Here is a 19,628-nt window from a genome sequence, read left to right as displayed (position 1 = left end):
CTATAGTTTCAAGGTCCAGATCACTTACAAATAAGAGTAATGTTAGAGCTAAATAAGTTTATTGTATGTGTCTATATTAATACCCACACTTACAAATAAGAGGACACTGTGACCTACATGTCACATTTATCAGCATAGGTTAAGTTTTTGCATGTCTGTGTATAGAAAATAAATATAAACAACTAAAGTTGCATTGGTTGGATATCATGTGAAATTAATGCAATAACTGGTTAAAAGTAAGTTGGACTGATCCAGTAGCCTAAGTGGTTAGAGCAACTTTCGGATGCGGGAGGTCATGGTTTCGAACCCCAGCTGAGTTATACTAAAGACTTATAAAAAATGTACTAGCAGCTGCCTCACTTGGCGCTCAGTATTAAGAGGTTAGTCTTAGGACTGGTCAGCCTGGTGTCAGGATAATGTGACTGGGTGTGACATGATGTCATATGTCTGCAGCATGATGCCTCAGTGCAAGACATCACACTGCAGACATTGTAGCAATATGACTGAAAAATTGTTGAAGCTACATTAAAAATCCAAATCACACACACAAGTAAGTTGAGTCAAAGTTAAAAAGACTAATTTCTATACAGATGTCTACAAGTTTTGTTTTCAATGATCTAGAGAAACTTAATCATTCGATTGCACTCAAGTATGCAAATGTGAGTGATGTCAGTCTCCACTGAACATCTGGTGGCTACGTCACAATGGCCATATTTATTGGTAGATCCTTCTCTAAGTAAGTGGGGCCCCGAGTGGCCGAGTGGTCTAAAGCGCTCACCGTTCCGGATCACTGCCACTGCCATCTCACCTCTGTCTGCGTGGGTTCGAGTCCAAGGCTCGGCCAGAGTGGTTAGTTGGGAAAGCCTGCCAGTAGCTTCTCGTGGGTCAGTGGTTCTTCCCTGGCTTATTCCTCCACCAGTTATACTGGCCGCCATGTATAGCCTATCTTGTGCTGAAAAATGGCGTTAAACCCTAGAACAACAACAACAACAATTCTCTAAATAATACGGCTACTTTCATTACACGTCCATCTTTCATCTGCTTCATTTCTTTCTTTGAGAAAATGCTTCTAAATTTGGTGAAAGGAATTTGATTCACAGACAAAATTATGAAAACAATTTTCTTCACAGTATTGATTTGTTTATTTCATGGAGAAAATGATTTAAAAGGTACATTTTTTGCAAACAAAAACATTTTGATTTGTGACAAACTGTTTGACTCTTAGCAATGTTTGAGTATTTATTCCAGAAAGAATCAATTGTATTCTCTTTAAAAATGCAAGTTTCATTTCTACATAAAAACCATCTCTGTAGTGGATAATTATGTTCGTGTTGAAAATGAGATTAGTTTGCAACAAAGCGGCTCATTAATTTGTGATTATATGCAAATCTGAAAGAAACGAATTTATTTCCAATTATTATTTATCTACCATCCTTCACCTAATCAAAGTCGTGGTTTGGGCTTGAATCATATTCGCTTTTCTCACCAAATAAAACTAAGTTTAGGATCTTTGAGGTTCATAAAATATATATTGTCGAAGTTCACCTCTGATCAGATCCGTTGCTTCTTAAGTAGATGATAATATTTTGGGGTTCCATGTGCTTACATGTGTGGCTTATCCATTTATCACAATGTTATATTAATGCAAAAAACAATAACTAGGAGAATGATTGGCAGAGAACAACTGTGGTGTGCTTTCGAGTCCACACTGGGCGTACTGATTATCATTCGATCGGTAGAGATGTTTGATAGATGCTGATGCCTGGTGGTCTCACGGTAATCACTTGTGGATTTAGGACTAGTTGTGGTTCTTTGGTCACTTTTTGTTGCCTGGTCGTCCAATCTAGTTGTCCCGGTGACAGTATTGTTTGCCATCTCCGAGTCTAGATATTGCTGGATGTGGCAGTATTGGCCCATTGTGACTCTTGAGAAATCGCGGATGATCTGGGAGGTGACATTCGTCCAGAATACTTTCTTGGTGCTCACAATTGTAGCTCTGTCAAAAAATACTTTCACATTAGTTAAAGACTGAAAGAATGGAACATGACATTTATCGACGTTCATTAGGGGTTTTGCAATCAAAATATATGGAGTATGGATCTGATATAAAATAACCTTTTCACTCCATGAAATATGACAGTTTCGTATTCCAATATTGAAGAGCATGTGATAAGCAACAATTCTTTCATGTCTGCTGAAATGGTATACTTATTTTAATGTAAATGCATACAGTTGTTCGTAACTTTTATGAGGTTTTAAATTTTTTTAAAGTGATTTTATAATCTACCCGTGTACATTTGGCCCAAAGGCTCAATGTAAATGCTTATTAGGGGAGGGGGCTTAATTGCAATTTAGTGATTAAGTATGAATCACAAGATGATGCACTAAAAACACAATATCACTTTATCTTTCTCTGAGAATATTGTGTATGAACATCGAATTGCAGGACGAAGTCTTGAACCAGTGATCACTGGCAGATGAAGATCATTCGGGATGTGAAGTACTGCAGTGACCAGCATAACTCTACTAATTAATCTGTATTACAGCTTTTAATTAGATGTTTGTCACACCACACTCTGGATGAGAATTTTTTCTCACGAAATATAGTACTGATACTTAAGTTATAACAGGTTTAATCACATTTTGAACTAAAATATAAGGCCACATGTTTAATCAGTGGCGACCAGAGGGTTCAAGGCGCCCTCAGGGCAATGCTCTTTAGTGGCGCCCCTACAATGTGCCCCATAGAGAGTGTACTTAGTGGTGCCCCTACTTTGCCACAGAAGGATTTTGTCAGTTGCCAACCTCCATCCTCGCAACCCCGCTCCAATGTTTTGTGAAGAATTGTCCCTGTTACACTAAGGTGAGGAGAAACATGAAAATTTCAAATGCAAAAAGGAAAAGCTCCTGATGGTGCCCCCGCCCTTTGCTGGCATCCGATGGAAATGTCCCCCTTCCCATCGCGGCGCCATTTCGTGATTTGTAAGATGATACATGCATATCTAAGATTCACATACAAATTTACCTGATTAAAAAAAAATGACGGGTGGTAATCATGCAGTGCAAACGTATCAAGTTATATAACCCATGTAGTGGTTTCCAGGCCAAAGTTCAAACTTGAATTTATTTTTAAATAGAAGTAATCGAAATTTAATCAGCAGACAACAAAGTCTTATGGGAATGTAATCTTAAACATTTATTTGGCCTTGTTATAAATGAGCTTTGAAGTGTGCCAGTGCATTGGACACTGTCTGCGAAGGCTGTAGTGTTGTGGCTTTAAATTCCTTCAAGATCATGATCGACGATATCAAGTTTTATAAGATCCTAGGATGGCTTCTGCAAAATTGGTAAAAGGTAATTGAAGTAAACCAGTCTGAGCTGTTTCATGGCGTTTTAATCAAGGTTATCATCAGGGTCACGTTCAGTTAAGTTGATAGTTCCCTGTAGTGTGAATTATTGTGTTTATAAAATAGTCTTTTTAGTTCTCTACAATAGTTGAATGATCGACCAGCAAATATTATAAGTGACTTTCCCGACTAATAATATTTTGAATCAAATGAGATTTTCGTGTATCGTACATATTTTGCGGCAAGATTTGATTTTGTTGATAGTTCCAAATCCTGCAACTATTCAACGCGAAAATGTGTTAATTTGTCCTAAATGTAGTAGAGGTTAATTGTAAATGCATGAAAAACCCATAAATTTAAAAGGAAAAAAAAAATCAACCATTACTTATGTAAACATCACCGGTGAATGTAATGATTCGATTAATTAAATGAATAAACAACACATGTAATTACATTGATAACCAAGTGATTGTCAACGCATCATGAAACAGTACTATATATAGTATATCTACACATTATATAACTGATACTGCAGAATTTTTATATTTATTAAATGATCTATTTTATCTTTAATTTTCATCAGAAGTATAGCTGTATCCATTTTTCCCCACCTCCTACTTTTCTAGTAGGGAATGGAGGTGCATTGCTATCGAATCATCTACATGGGTACTAAAGAGCCTGTTACTTGTTGCAATACGCAGCACTCGAGCTTGGGAATGTAGTCTGCACTATCATTGTGAGCAATGAGCTTTTCATCTTGACGTGCCACTGACACAAGGAACAGTCTAAAATCGTACTATCAGCATCAGACGTTGCACAAAATGGTAGCACATTTGTAACGTATGGGCTTGGCCTGTGCATAGGTGTAAAGTGTCAAATTTTCAATTGTATTAAACCTTAAAGTTGAATGCATTGAGCATTAAAATTTTATCACATTTAAGCCAGAAAAGTCTTTGTGAAGGGTCACTTCGACCTTTCTTCTTTTCTCCCCCATGTCAGTGTTAAATAACTTGAAAGGCTAGAATTTATGACTCATTGAGATTTTTACAAGGCATTGCTACGCTGTCATGAGAAAGTAAATATTTGACCTACCAACCATTACCACTTCATAGGAACCCATGTCAAATTATCATTTTCAAAGGGAAATTGATATGTCCCGTACTTCACAGATTCTATGCTGTCTGAAATCTGACGGAAGAAATTATTATCTTGGGATAATTTAGGAACCACTGCTTGCGATTGGGCAGGGTAAATTAAGGCGTACACTTTGGAAATAATGTGAATTTAAAGTTACGACCTTAGTCGAAATTCTTTAGTCTAAAATTTCCTGAAAGAGAAGAAATGGCTACAAGAACGCCTAAAAAAGAATGGTGCTTTCCTCTTTAAACCAGAAGAGGGGACCAGGTGGCTGTCTTGTAAGAAAAGACAGGGTTTAGTGCTAGGACGCTCAATATTTGAAAGAGGACAGCATCAAGGTAGGCAATTTTAATTTCCCATATAATTTTCTAATTTTTTTGTTTTTTTGTTTTATGCAAATGTTTTTTTTATATAACTAGGATTCATATTACGTACCGTTTATTCAGATTCATGGAAATCTGTTGATGCTAGAGTTGTTATGCAATTTATCTCTTTAATTTTACAGTTACTGGTTCATTGAAAATAATGACGATTGCATGCTGTCCAAGCTTTAATATGTGTAGGATTTCTTAGGGTTATATGAAATAATTTCTTTTTTCTGTTAGGACGATACTGATTATCGTGAGATAACGATAATCGCATATTTATATCTGATTTTGTAATGTTTCAATAATCTTGTAAGTCGGGGATTGCTGTGAGCTAGAATTTTGTGAATTTTATGTAATAGTAATTGAGCATCTGGTAGTGTAGGTAAAGAGATACGGTAACGTTGGATATACCGCTAATGTGTTAATTATGGCATGTCGCTGCGAAGCGAGGGTGATATTCTATCGGATTGGTTCAGAATGTATGCAGTGTGGATAGCTAGTATGCTTCTGAGTAAAGTAAGTGAGGGAATTTTATGTAATTGTAGAAAGTTGTACATACAGAGATTATGGGGTAGTTTTATCCTTTAAGGAACAGCTTTCTGTGTTCAGACGGGACAGTCCGAAAACGGAAGTCCGAAAAAAAAAGAAGTGACGAGGTCAGAATAAAGAACTAGGAAGTCCAGGAGTGGTGCAGCGTAGAGAATAGGAAGGCTTGAGGAAATAGGAATACGTTGATAGACGGTCAAGGAAGGAAGGTGATGCAATCAGTCGTGGACATTCACCACTCGTTATTATGATGAAATAAATCCAAATTAGGCACTGCTATTAAATTATGTTGACATAATTTAGATTGAATTGGAATTGCCACTATTAATTTGTTTTGATTAAATTTGTTAATTTTCTTCTCTAAGGGGGCTCGTATTGCATTACTTCTTCCCAATATCCTTGCTCAGTTCTCTGTTGAAAATTCTATTTTTTTCGTCTTCTCACTCCCACCAGCCTATATTATCAAGTGAGGTCATCCTCTAGATAACGCCAGCCAAATCAAGTTAACCACCAGAGGGCGACATTACAATAGGCTTCAAGGCCATTTAGTCCACAGGGGGCTTCAGCTTGAGGTAAATAGAGTCCATCGCTACCTGCATGTCCTCAGCAAGAAACATTTGAAGTATGTTGGTGAGGTTAATGCCCACATATTCAATCTTGGAAGCCTAGATGTGCATGTACTATGGCTACGAGCAATTGTTGTACTTAATAACGTGTCCAAGAGGTTCCTTGTCGTAACCAGCTAAAGAGTGTCTTCCAGCAGGTGCACACAAGAAAGTCCAGCTAGTCCCACTTTGTACTCAGCCAGCATGTTCTGCACTTGTATCCATTAGTACTACCAGTTGTAAATCTGATCATGATAATGCAACATAAACTATTTTAGTTTTCTTCTTATCGTTCTCCCCCACCCCTCTCTCTCTCTCTCTCTCTCTCTCTCTCTCTCTCTCTCTCTCCATGAAAACGAATAGATCTTAAAATGTGTCAACACTGTTGACCCATTAATATACGTTTATGTCATGAATGAAAAGACGCCGTCAAAAATGCTTAAAAACAAGTCGAAAAAATGCGTGCTTAAAGTATTAGCTTTTAAATAATCATTTTTACACTGCATGATGCAAATTGTCACTGACTGAACTTTCGTGACATGTACTGTGTCACACGTACAATACCAGTTACGCTCAACAAAAAATTATAGACATTAAAAAAATTTGATTAAATCTTATAACAAAATTGTTTAAGTGGCAATATTAACTGTTATCACAATCATAATTATGTCTGTAAACGGCAGGGATATGAGCCATTGATCAACGCTGATTACAAAGCGAAATTAAGTGAAAATCGAAATTAGCGTGTATCGTCTGTTATCGAAATAGGCTACAAACCTGACAACACAAAAAATTCATGTTTGAATGCAGAAATAAAAAGTAGCAGTCCAAATCGTTACAAGTAAACTCACAATCATTGAAATACGTTATTTAATGATGTTACGCTCTTAATCCTGTTAGAACGTTTTGTCACCTTGCTATAGTACCCCCACCCCGACAATGTTCGCGATATTTTCTGTACCTGTCCGCGCAGAAAAAATGTTAACAAAAATAAGTTTTCTTAATTTTTACATGGAACATGCATTAATTTGACAAAACACTCAATTTGAAGCATTATACGTACAGTCTAATTTGTAAAAAGATGCTGTCCTAAAATTATAGTAAAATTTCGGATCTTCTTTGGTTGAAATACTTATTACATTTGATGCTTTTGCATTTACGGAAGTTAATAACATTTACAATTTAACAGTTGCCTCCCCTGTGTCCTCAGTCTAATTTTGGAGCCCCAAAATCAACTTCTGGTATTAACTTGTTATATACGTAAGTTGTTTATGTCCAGTTTCTACTGATTTCGTTAGGTATATCTTTAGATTTTATGATTAGTCGCGAATATTTGAACAAGCTTTTGAGACTTGTTGAAAATGTAAATCTCACAGCATAGGTGATTTACATTATCGCTGTAATATATCCATTACCTAATGTACACAGGTCCGACGGTTTCAGCCGGAGCCCTCCAGACGAACTTGTGATATCCCATTTCTCTGTTAATCACGTGGCTCACTGCACTCTGAAGAAGAAAAAAAACCGAAAGAAAACAAAACGTCAATCTGATTAAAATATGATCTCCTACGTGGAGATCTGAGAGACAGAGAACAGTTTGTGTTTTTGGGGAATTCCTAGTCTACTTATACTTAGTAGCCTATCAAATAAGGCGTTACATATTCGTGTAATAATACTTTACGAATGACGCGTGACATTTTCAGAAATTTTAATGCTGTGATTTGATTGGTGAATGCGACCTCTTATCGTTGTCTGCAAGATCTTAACAAAGGAATGTGAATTCGAATTAATCCAACTGAATTCCAGAGGTATTCAAAATAAATTCCGATATTGAATGTACTCATGTGCCTGTAGTCGCGAACGTGGTAATATACCAATGGTCTGGATTGTGGCGATGAACTAACAGTCTTTTTGATGTATCAAAGTAATATATTCCAAAATGTCGTTGTCTGAATTCACTAGAACTCCAAGCTTAAAATTTCTGTCCTAGAATATTATTGAGCACATTTTACTTCCAGTGAATAACACTTTGAATAAATAATTCCACTCAAATTAAAAACTGAACACAACAAAAGTAATGATTATGCTTCGGATGTTAAGGCAATAATTAATAATTTTTCAAGTAAAAAACATTATATAAAAATTTAAGAAAAAATAGAGCTATGATGTAAGTAATTTTTGGTAACCATTCAAAGTTGTCAACAGGTTTAGGAATTTCTAAGTTGACAACTGATGTTTTAGACTCGGATTCAAATAAACTTGTTTATCTCCATTGATAATTATATGAATATTTAATTTATGATCTTACAGAAATTTTAGCTGTGTATTATGTCGTTTACAAAATTAATGTTACTGCTTACGACACCATGAACTTGATTTTTGGACAAGGTCAGGCACAAAATACAGCTGTACATAACATGTAGACATTAAGAAAAACCAACGAAAAATGCAAATTAAATATGCATAACAATAGAAGATTTGCATAGAATAAACACTACTTGATACAATTGTGAATAGCCGTCAAAGCGGTCAAAAATGTTATATATTTACTATTATGTGTGATAAACAGTCCCAGGGCAGATTTTGACTCAGAAAGATCTTAATAAGCAAGACGGATACGAGAGACTAAAGTAGGCAATAATTCACTGAATCTAAATACCCATTAAGTGGATCTTTTCTGTCTAATAATGCAATAGATTTTCCTAAAGTTGCACTCGTTCAGCGATGCAAACGAAACCTTTCTGTTAAAAAAAATGTCTTGAACAGTTACTCCCCTTGCATATTTGTCCTGCCTACAAACAGTGTCAGTCGTCCCCAGTCTATCGCACGTATTACTGTTGATTTCCATTTTTTTTTTTTGAGGAGTAAGATGTGTTATAAATGTATATATTAAGTAATTATGTATGGTTCTTCTTTAAAAACGAAATGCCGAAACGCTTCTGAGATTGCCTTGGCTTACCAAGTTTCTTGCTATGGTTTGTATTTAATGGATGTAATAGTTTTCTAATAGTGCTAGGCACAGGCAGTTTCAGCGGAACTGCATGATCCTTCAAATCTGACAATTGGTGCTGGCTTTTGAGTTTTCTGTATCAGTTGTAACAAATGCAACACGATACTGCAATAAATGAATATTTGATTACTAATTCCGACCACTTAAACGTGTGTGTGTGTGTGTGTGTGTGTGTGTGTGTGTGTGTGTGTGTGTGTTGAAACTAATTAGAATCAGGATCAAAACTCATTTTTGTCTTCAATGCTGTAAACAAAAATTGAAGTGAATTCCTATGAAAAGTATAATGAAGTCATCTAGTCTAGTGCAGTTTCGTCGTCGGAAAATAATTAGTTATGGAGCCTTGCAGCACAAACGGTGTATCATAGACGTTGTACACCCTGAGGCGTAATATGGTGATGTTGCTCTCACATGCTGCGTCATTGTTGGATGGGACAATCAAATCTCAGCGGGGCCATAGGTTACTTCAACTATGGGGTTACATGAGAATAACGCACATAAAATTAGAAACACAATACTAACGTTTGCTCTGTTATCACAAGTTATTGTCTTAAGGTAGCGAGTCCCATCCAGAAGTCGAAATGTACCGATGGGCCTGTTACTGTTGGGGTGGGAGCAATCCGCCATCCGAGCTTGCACCAATAATCCAGTTATTGGATAAACGACTTCGTTCTTTGCTGTCACTGTCACTAAAATACATCAGAACATTAAATTACTCTCTGCTTATCATGATGTCAAAGCATCAGCTATACAATATATGAATTCTTCTCAGAAAAAGAAAAAGAAAAACTTTGGTAATCATTAAACAGCCTATAACACGAAACAAATCATTCCACAGCCATGCTTTTTTTATATCTGAAACTTTTGCCTTTGAAATGGTATAGCTTGTGTAATGTTCAACGATGGGAAGTAACATCTCATCTATAGGCTTTTTATATCGGTTTTGTTTGCGACTGGTTACCCAGCTTTGATCTGTCTCATTTAACTGAATATGATCCCCAAAAACATCTTCGTCTGGGAGCCCGCTAGTATATTTTTCATATTTTCACGAAACTCCTCAACTTAAATGTGCAGTCAACTCTCGCCTGACTGAAGATTTACAAACCTATTAATGTTCAAAACGTCGATAAGAACTTTTCTGATTTTAGCACTGCAGTAAAATATTGTTACACGCACACGGGTATTTACTTGACCGAGCGGTTGTCAAACCCTGGCGCGATTCTCGCTAGAAGTCATAAGTTTACCCCGACTTTCCAAAGACTTCCATACAACCTCAGTTGTAAATTAGAAAGCCCGACGTGTCCATTCTATACCTAAATTTTCCTCTAATTAATGCAAGACCACAGATAAACCAAACTGCCAACTATCTATCAACCGTACATCTGCGTGTTTTGGCTTCATTATGTTTCCGTACCACCAACCGCTCACGCCTTAGAACATATATGAGTACTCCCTAACAATGGGAACTATTTTAACTCCGCCACCTTAGGCCAGTCAACGTATGCTTTCCAGGCACATTTCGCCGATATAACTGCACCATAGTCGTCCACATGGCGACATAAACGGTGTCTGCCAAGTCCCTTTTTATTTATTCCCTTGTGTAATTTACCGGTTTAATACCGTAAGTACTGTCCTTGCAGTCACGCTACCAATGTATACCACTAGATTTTAATATGTACTATTTTACGACAGGGACATTCATTCGGTTTTGGTCGGAATTCACTACTAGTGAACCAGGACATCATGGAAACACACTAACACTTCACTCCGTGACGTTTGCTCCTATTAATTAGCTCATTAGTTCGGGCCAGGAATATTTCCATGGCGCCGAATTCCAATAATCAAACAAGTAATCACACAAATCTAAGAATTGCTTAAAACGGGGCGCTATAACCAAGTGCACATACTCTAAATTTACTACAATATAGACAGTTCTAATTTAAAAATGATGAGAGATTTATTCAGAACAATGAAAGTACGTCCGTTTTCCTTCTCTCTCTCTCTCTCTCTCTCACACACACACAGACGTACACCCACACAAACAAATACCATGCACTTCCTCGGCGGCTGTATAAATGTTCTGCGAGATGATAATGTCATAAGGCTGAACGAAAAGCTGAGCGTCCACACCGTGACCAATGGGAAACATGTCCTTACACACCAGTGGCGTGTTGGGCGCACCTAGGCGAAAACCCCATGACGTCATTATCAGTTCAGCCATTGAGTAACAGACACATACCCATAAATTTAGAATCATCTGAAAAAAGACAAATCGACATATTATACCTTCTTATATGGCTGTGAATATTTTCTTGATACATCGAAAGCCAATTTACAGTGAGCAAGCAATGCCTTACGTACCGTCTATACTCGCTTTTAAGTCGAATCACGTTCCAAACAAAGATCCTGATCAAAGCTTAATGTGTTCAACACTCAGCAGAAAAAAGGTATTGATGTGTTATATTTCAAGCTTTTAAAATGGTATATTCAAATGTTTCGGAAAAGATACAGATTTACATCTTGCATTTAACAATGGTCACATTGGAATAAATAGCATAATTACCCGATGGCAATATCGTTAAAATAATACAGTATGCAGCTAGAAAAAAATACGTATCTGGTGTAGAAGAATTTTTGGGCATCTTAACAGTACAACCTGAAGATCTCATCAACTTTATGAGATCAGTGTAAAAAGATTTGGCGAAAGCCGAGATATAATTCATATAACAATTTAATTTGATGTGCACCGGCTTTATCATTCCAGGAAATCATCACTGAAGATACATTAGGTGGAAACCTAATAGTTGATCGATGATTGGACAAAAGAACATAACACACTGAGCACCAATATTTAAGGTAGGCTTCATCTGCAGTTGACCTACATACTTTTAAGAGACAAAGAGAAAATGTTATGGCCAATTTTCATCATTACGTGATATATTCAAAGTGAAAATGGACTATGCTGTTGGAGACAACAGTTTTTTATTTTTATTAGCATGATTTGGAAAGTGGACAGTATTGTTGCTTGCTAGAACAAATTTCAAAAATTCAATGACTCGTTCAGATAGTTGTAAGACCTACCATCAGCACCTACATTGTGACAAATATTAATAAACACTCTGTGATAAAAAGACCATTTTTGAGAACGTACAAAATATCGCCAATACATGCTGTTTATGCTATATAAAATTAATAATCAATATTGATAAATTTGGAAACAATATTTGACATATTCTTAAAGGTGTACGAGATACTAGATTAGCCATCTAAACCTGTAACGTCGCCCTGTTTGTAAGAGGAGTGGTTAATTGGATTTGGCTGTCGTTATCTAGAGGATGACCTCCCTCGATACTAACGCACGGTGGGAGTGGAAAAATAGAATTTCAACAGAGAACTGAGCAAGAATATTGGGAAGAAATAATGCAATAAGAGCCCCCCATACAAGAAAAATAACAAAATGTAATTAATAATAATTTATAGTAGCAACTCCAGTTCAATCCAAGTTCTGTCAACAGAATTAAATGGCAATGTCTAATTTGGATTTATTTCATCATAATAACGAGTGGTGAAAAGAGCGCAATATCCACGACTGACTGCATCACCTTCCTTCCTTGACCGTGCATCAACGTCTTCCTATTTCCTCGAGCCTGGCTATTCTCTACGCTTCAACCCTTTCTGGACTTCCTAGTCCTTTATTCTAAACTCGTCACTTCTTTTTTTTCTTTCGGACTTCTGTCTTCGTACTGTACCGTCTCAACCCAGAAAGTTGTTCCTTAAAGGACAAAATTACCCCATAATCTCTGTATGTACTACTTTCTACACGTACATAAAATTCCCTCACTTAAATTACTCAAAAGCATGCTAGCTATCCACACTGCACAAACCCTGAACTAATCTGATAGAACATCATCCTCGCTTCACAGCGACCAGTCATAATTAACACGTTAGCGGTATATCCAACGTTACCATATCTCTTTACCTACGCTACCACATGTTCGATTACTATCGCATACAATTCTCAAATTGTGCTGTTTCATAGTTTGCATATAAAATAATCATTGCGCAGTGTTGTAGATATCTATACTTTTAAATTTGTGTGGTATGTCTTGCTTAAATGACACTTCAAACTATGTTGCAGGATAAGGATAAGATGATATAATTATTATCTGCTAACATCTTGAGGTGGAACTGTTTCTGATGGTGCAAGTGATTACAGGACATAAGGAATTTGTGCATTTCATAAACAACTGTATCTTGACCATCCGGTCCGAAACCATATGAAATGTCTACAGCACAGGGCTCGACATCAACTCTACTGCTGCTATCCCACGGTAACCGCTCCGCTGGCATAGTGGTTAGAGCGTCATCCTCGGCTGCGGAAGATCACGGTTTCGAACTCCTGTCGAGTCATACCGAAGACGTATAAAAATGGCACAAACAGCTTTCTCGCTTGGCACACATCATTTAAAGGTTAGTGTCATGACTTGTCTGCCTGGTGTCAGGATAATGTGTCTGGATGGAACATCATATCTGCAGCATGATGCCCCAGTGCTAGACATCACTATAAATTGCCACACTGCAGACATCGTAGCGATATTACTGAAACATTGTTAAAGCTACGTTAAAAAATCAAATCACATACACGCTATCCCACGTTATGATTTTGTCAACGACGGCTCACCCACCTATCCTTAATCCGTTGGAGTAGTGAAAATTACCCCAGTCGCTATCTTAACACTTCTGAAGTGTTCTGGAGTCAACATTACCGCTAATGTTTGATTGATATGTTTATTGTCTTAATTGAGTATATACCAACATCCTGTATTCAAGGCCGCAAATTGGGGTGCATACCGGGGATATATCCCCGAGACCCGGGCCCGTAAGGGGGCCGGGCCGAACAACACTGTTTACTTTTATAATAGAAAAAGGTTTTTTGAACAAGAACTAGGAGAGGACCGGGTGTTTCTTACCCCAGGGCCCGTGATCGCTGTCTACGGCCGTGCTTGTATTTGACAAGGGACAATAAATGCTAGTGGCGCAAGAGGACAGGTGTTAAACCGCTCATCTACTCATCAAAAGAATTAGTGTAATTATTCGGCTACCTGGAACTAACCTGGTGTACTGGCCCGAGCACTGATTTTATTACTTTCAGTTGGTATAGGTCGTGTTCGCCAACTCAACGAATAATCCAGATTTATAATGGACAATGAGTTCATATATATATATATATATATATATATATATATATATATATATATATATATATATATATATATATATATATATATATATATATATATATATATAATTCACTTTGATGTAACAATTGTAAACATGTTCAAGTATTGATAAGGTGCGCAACCGCCCTTAAACGCCAGCAATTATATACAGACAAGAGATAGCACGATCTCAAATATGACCAGGAGAGGAACCCAAAAAAGTACCTTAAAAATGCTGGGAAAATTAGCACAACTTGCTGAAGAATGACTCAGGAGATGCTATGAGAGTGTAACCTCTCTGCGCTGATTATTCAGAGAAAATCCAAAGTTCAGCTGGTTACTTCTTTTGTGAGTCTTGCTGGTCAAAATAATGTTGTTATGGATTTTGATAAAGTTAATGAATGATAATTGTTGAATTAGAAACTGAACTGGATTCTGTTTGTTTTTAGCAGGATCAGATAAATTAGGCAAGATGAGTAAAAATCATTATTTCGACGATCCTTGTGCGTTAATAAAAACAAATTATCATTTTGAGCCCTTCGTACATTATAATACTTTCCATCAATATATTCAGAAATTTGTGTGTGTGTTTTTGAACTCTGTACATAAATTATCATGATTAATTTCTACCAAAATATATTAAAGTGTGAGCTTGGTGCTTTCTATTTGTTATACAATTAATGTCCTGAACAATGTTCACCTGTTATACTAATGAACAAATTAAAGGCTATGCGACTGTACCCAAACTGGTACATGCTAAATAAGGATTTCTGATCATATATGAAGAATTTTTTTATTATCGCAATACCTTGCTTACCTGGACCTAGCGACGGAGCTTGACAACATGTTTATCGAATTATGATTGTCTTATACTTGAGTGTTTTTAAGATTTTTCTTTTATTGTCAAAATTGTAGCAGGTGTGACCTAGAAATTAGTACTAATTTTATGTCTTTATTTTAGTCTGACGTTATATTTGTTGATTTTCAAAATTAGTTGATGCGAATTGTGGCAGGCAGAAAATATTAATGTTCTGTGTTTAGGATTAAGAAAAATAATTCTAGTGCTTATAATAAAAATAGTCCTTATAAAAATACATTTTATATGGTTTCCAGTTTGCTAAATTTGGTTCTTTTCTTGAAAATACGATATCTACCTACTGCTACTAGTTTAATAATGTTTAATTCTGAATAATTGCCATAAGTCTGCCTGGTCTTGTAACTTTTACTGTAATGTCTATTCTGAGATGTAATACAGGTGTTGTAGAGAGTTGAGAAATTATTACTTAACGAAGACAAAATGGGACAAAGTGCCTATTATGATTGTAGATTATAATGTTAATTTAATCATTTACTGACTGGTCTAGAATCTTCAAAAACGTTTCCTACTAACGTGAATAATGAATAAAACCCAATTAGATGCGTTTGATGAAAAAATGAGCCAACATACTCATGTCTTATATACAGCTATAAATCTGTTTTGAAGACTCCGTTTGCATCCCAGTTTAGCATTTACTCTATACTTATCTTTAAAAGCTTTTTCTAGTAGTATTAACACAATGCATCTTTACAATTATTTACTGGACAGGTGATCTTTGAAGGCATTGCTTGTACATGGCCACGCCCGTCAAAGGTCAGTGTACAAAACAATTTCTTTCTTTCTGCCGTTATTTGGTATGTTGTTTGTGTAATAAAAAGATTCATAACACATTTCCAGACTGTCATGTCGATGTTCCTATTTCCCATCACGCCTGTCCGAGACAAAGGTTTGAGTGATTCTGTTATTTATTACGCCGTCAATGTGGTGTACGAAACTATCAAGTCCTTCACGTCTATTACTATGATGTCCATTTACAGAAGAAAAAAAAAACAGTCAACTGCTTTTAAATAGCGTTTGATGCTAAAAAAAATCAACTGCTAACGACTATTGTTTGCCAAAATAGTGATTATTAAAAATGTCGATTAACAGCTTTTGAAAAGTGTTCAGCAGGCATTTCAGAAATGGACAAAACTATAGTTCATAAGGGTAAGTCGTTTTATTTTAGCGGTAAACGGTGTTTTTTCATTTAGATATGATGTCCCTTTTAATTAGCAGTAAGCCGGTATCTTGTCTGTTGCCGATTTTTAAGTTATTTTTTTTAAAGTCGTGAACCGCTTCCTGAACGTAATATATGTCATATTGTCCTTCTGATACATGATACATATGTTAGAGTGATTACAATGAATTACCCTTGATGGGGGGTGGGGGTGGGGGTGGGGTGGGGTGGGTGCTGAAAGAATATTGTGGTAAATGTATGAAACGTGAGTTATCAAAAGGAAGCAAAGATAAGAGCAAACTCCCAGCAGCACGCTGTTGTCTGAAAGCTATGAAAGTGTATTTTAGAAATTAAATACATATATTAGCCTTTATTTTAGACTTTAACAAAAAGGGCTGGTAACTTAGCGCCTCCGTCCAAAATCCGTACACCTACCTTTGTGACCGCTCCGGTGGCCTAGTTTCAAGAGCGTCCACCTCGATGCGGTAGATCACGGGAGCTAACCCCTGCCTAGTCATACTAAAGACTTTCAAAAATGGTACTAAAAGATGCCTCGCTTGGCGCTCAGCATTAAGAGGATAGTGTTAGGACTGGTCGAACTTGTGTCAGGATAATGTGACTGGGTAGGACATCATGCTGCATGTCTGCGGCATGATACCCCAGTGCTAGACAGCACTATAAACTGCCACACTACAGACATCGTAGCGATATGACTGAAAAATTGTTAAAGCTACGTTAAAAATCCAAATCACACACACACACACACACACACACACACACACACACACACACACACGGAGTCTATTCATCGGGACTAGGTATTCTAGCTACGATGTCGTAGCCTCAACTTGATATTGTTGTGGTTGAGGCTACGAACTGATCCCATATCATGTAATGGAGCAAAAAATATCATCACTAAAGTCAGAAAAACAAACAGTGTAGAAATCAACTACATAAGTATAATCATCTTGTGAAAGAAGTTTGGCTTATTTTGAATTTATTAAGCCCTTACGCGATAAAATAAATTGGCATGGTTACTCTAACCTTATACTGTCCGCCATGACAGATAACGCGAGACTCTCGCCGTGACCCATTTTCTATGTAAGGCTTGTCAGACCATATTTTCGATATTCTACGCTATATTATTATCAATCAAGTGCGAATAATCGCTTCTTGGTGAATTTCAAAGTTGCCGATAAACCGTATTTACTTTTAATGCGCAGAATTTCTGACCCAAACGGCGCCAAATTTTTACTACGATTTGTTTACATTTCCAAATTAGGCGTCAATGTCTTTATATGGCACACAAACAAACGAGGCTGAGAACGGAAGTAATCATTATTTGAAATAATATGGCGGACGATCTAAACGAAAATATCGGCTAAGAAAGGTAAACGAGATTTTACAACTATTTCTACAATGATTTTCGATACTTCCAGTATTAAATAAGAGGACTACTCAATTTATTGGATTATATGCAAGGAATATGTTTAAAGTGTCATTATTAGGCTAAAAGAGCGCCGGGTGTGAATCACACCCGGCTTGCTCCATTAACAGGTATATGCTCATGTTAGTACCCTGTCCACGAGGTACGAGTAAGGGTACTAATATTAGTACTATAGGTATTCATGATCTGCCGGAAGGAAATTATATCTTATAACCAAACCTTTGGATACATATTCCTTTATCTGTGTCTCGCACGGGACAAAACACAATAATATAGCTTTTTTTCCACCGGGGAAATTTAAGTCACAGATCAGAGACTCGAGGTAAAATGATATTTATCCTTACGACGACAACATCAACTTCTTCTGTTAAATATTCATAAACGTTCTTGTTTGGCTTCGTTTTGGGTTATTTCAGATCAAAGAAACTAGAACTAGTGAGATGTCAAAAATATATGTAATTTCCTGTGGCATCCCTACCACTCTTCAACATGAGTTATTCCCTCCCTTTATTTGGTCTTCCACCTAACAACCAACCCTGACATATATCTGGCTAGTCGTCTGTCCCTAGAAAGTGTACATGTTTAGATCCGAACGAATGAAATGGACAAAATATAAAGAAAGTAATGCTGATTAGCCAGTAAGTAAATAACATGTTGAATTGATTCATTGATTCTGAGAAAAGAACATTGTGATATTGTGATGAATAGCAAATCATTTGTGATCCTATTCCCAAGTTGTTATTGCTTATATATATATATATATATATATATATATATATATATATATATATATATATATATATATATATATATATATATATATATATATATATATATATATATATATATGTATGTATGTATGTATGTGTGTGTGTGTGTGTGTGTGTCTGTAAATTTGAGACTGTCCTGTGATGTCAAACTGACTGCTAAGTTTCATGCCTATTATAAGTATTGACTTGAGGATTCCTGATAAGTATTTGATAGTTTTATGGTTTTTCTTTATATTTTTAAAGTTTTAATGAATTATGAACAAATTTGGTGAGGTGTGTGACTAGACGAAAATTACCCCTTTATTTCGCTGGAGGAAAACAAATAATTTCTTGAAACAAAGACAGCTTTTATAGAACTATTAAATATTAAATATAACCAGTCATACGGGCAAAATCTCCTACAGATCGTAAGCGTGTTCTTAGTTAATTACTGAATAAGGAAACATAATTAAGTAACCAACTTTTTGTTTTGTTTTGATGGCACTTTTAACCCATTAATGACTTTATGATGCCGAGGAAACGGGAGGTAAGTGCCTTTCCCAAGGACAAGTCAACGCGTACCCGCGTAACCCGCGACCCCTGGATTACGAGTTTATGTTTAACTTGTGAAATATCATTGAAAATATAATAAGGATACAAAAACTCAAGCTATTATCATAGTCTATGTATGTATGTATGTATGTATGTATGTATGTGTGTGTGTGTGCGAGTGCGTGCGTGCGTGTGTGTGTGTGTGTGTGTGTGAGAGAGAGAGAGAGAGAGAGAGAGAGAGAGAGAGAGAGAAACTTACCCTGAAACTGTTTACGAATAAGAGAAGAGGCGCGCCTCTGACAACATACAACAGGTGTAGTAACGGAAATATTTAGCGACTACATTTATAACTGGAGACATTCATACGATGCTACTGGTCCATAGCCCAGGGGTTAAGTACGAGGTAACTTCAAAGCGTCCGCGGTTTAGGATGCAATGAGTGTCACTCGCCTAGTAATTGTCATCCACTTAGCCATTGACATTATCTATCTATCTATCTGTCTATCTATCTATCACGTAGTCGTTCACATTATCTGTCTATCTATCTATCTATCACATATTAAATTATGTATAAAAAAATTGCTCTTTTTCTATTTTGATTCATTCAAGAGTTACGAA

General features: G+C 36.4%; 1 protein-coding gene across 1 annotated transcript; it reads right to left on the bottom strand.

Moving 5' to 3' along the window:
* Window positions 1-1,118: 1,118 nt before the first annotated feature.
* LOC149807285 (putative defense protein) lies at window positions 1,119-19,326 on the bottom strand. Its single transcript, XM_089936169.1, has 6 exons — window positions 19,270-19,326; window positions 12,613-12,782; window positions 11,060-11,267; window positions 9,533-9,699; window positions 7,419-7,510; window positions 1,119-1,996 (listed from the first exon to the last, which is right to left on the bottom strand). The coding sequence occupies exons 2-6, from the start codon at window positions 12,631-12,633 to the stop codon at window positions 1,627-1,629; spliced, it is 858 nt and encodes a 285-aa protein (XP_089792295.1). The 5' UTR covers window positions 12,634-12,782; window positions 19,270-19,326; the 3' UTR covers window positions 1,119-1,626.
* Between the last annotated feature and the right edge of the window lie 302 nt (window positions 19,327-19,628).

Source organism: Sinohyriopsis cumingii, chromosome 1 (assembly GCF_028554795.1).
Source record: "Sinohyriopsis cumingii isolate HCF-2022 chromosome 1, ASM2855479v2, whole genome shotgun sequence".
Classification (NCBI taxonomy): domain Eukaryota; kingdom Metazoa; phylum Mollusca; class Bivalvia; order Unionida; family Unionidae; genus Sinohyriopsis; species Sinohyriopsis cumingii.
The sequence above is the reverse complement of the archived record's forward strand: the minus strand, read 5'-3'. Positions and strand labels throughout refer to the sequence as shown.

Coding starts and splice junctions, on each gene's coding strand:
- LOC149807285 (XM_089936169.1), bottom strand. CDS start 12,633: ATGCACGGTCAAGGAAGGAAG. Junction 9,700..11,059: donor AGCCGCCGAGGAAGTGCATG/GTATTTGTTTGT, acceptor GATGTATTTTAG/TGACAGTGACAGCAAAGAAC. Junction 1,997..7,418: donor GTCGGACCTGTGTACATTAG/GTAATGGATATA, acceptor ATTTTTTGACAG/AGCTACAATTGTGAGCACCA.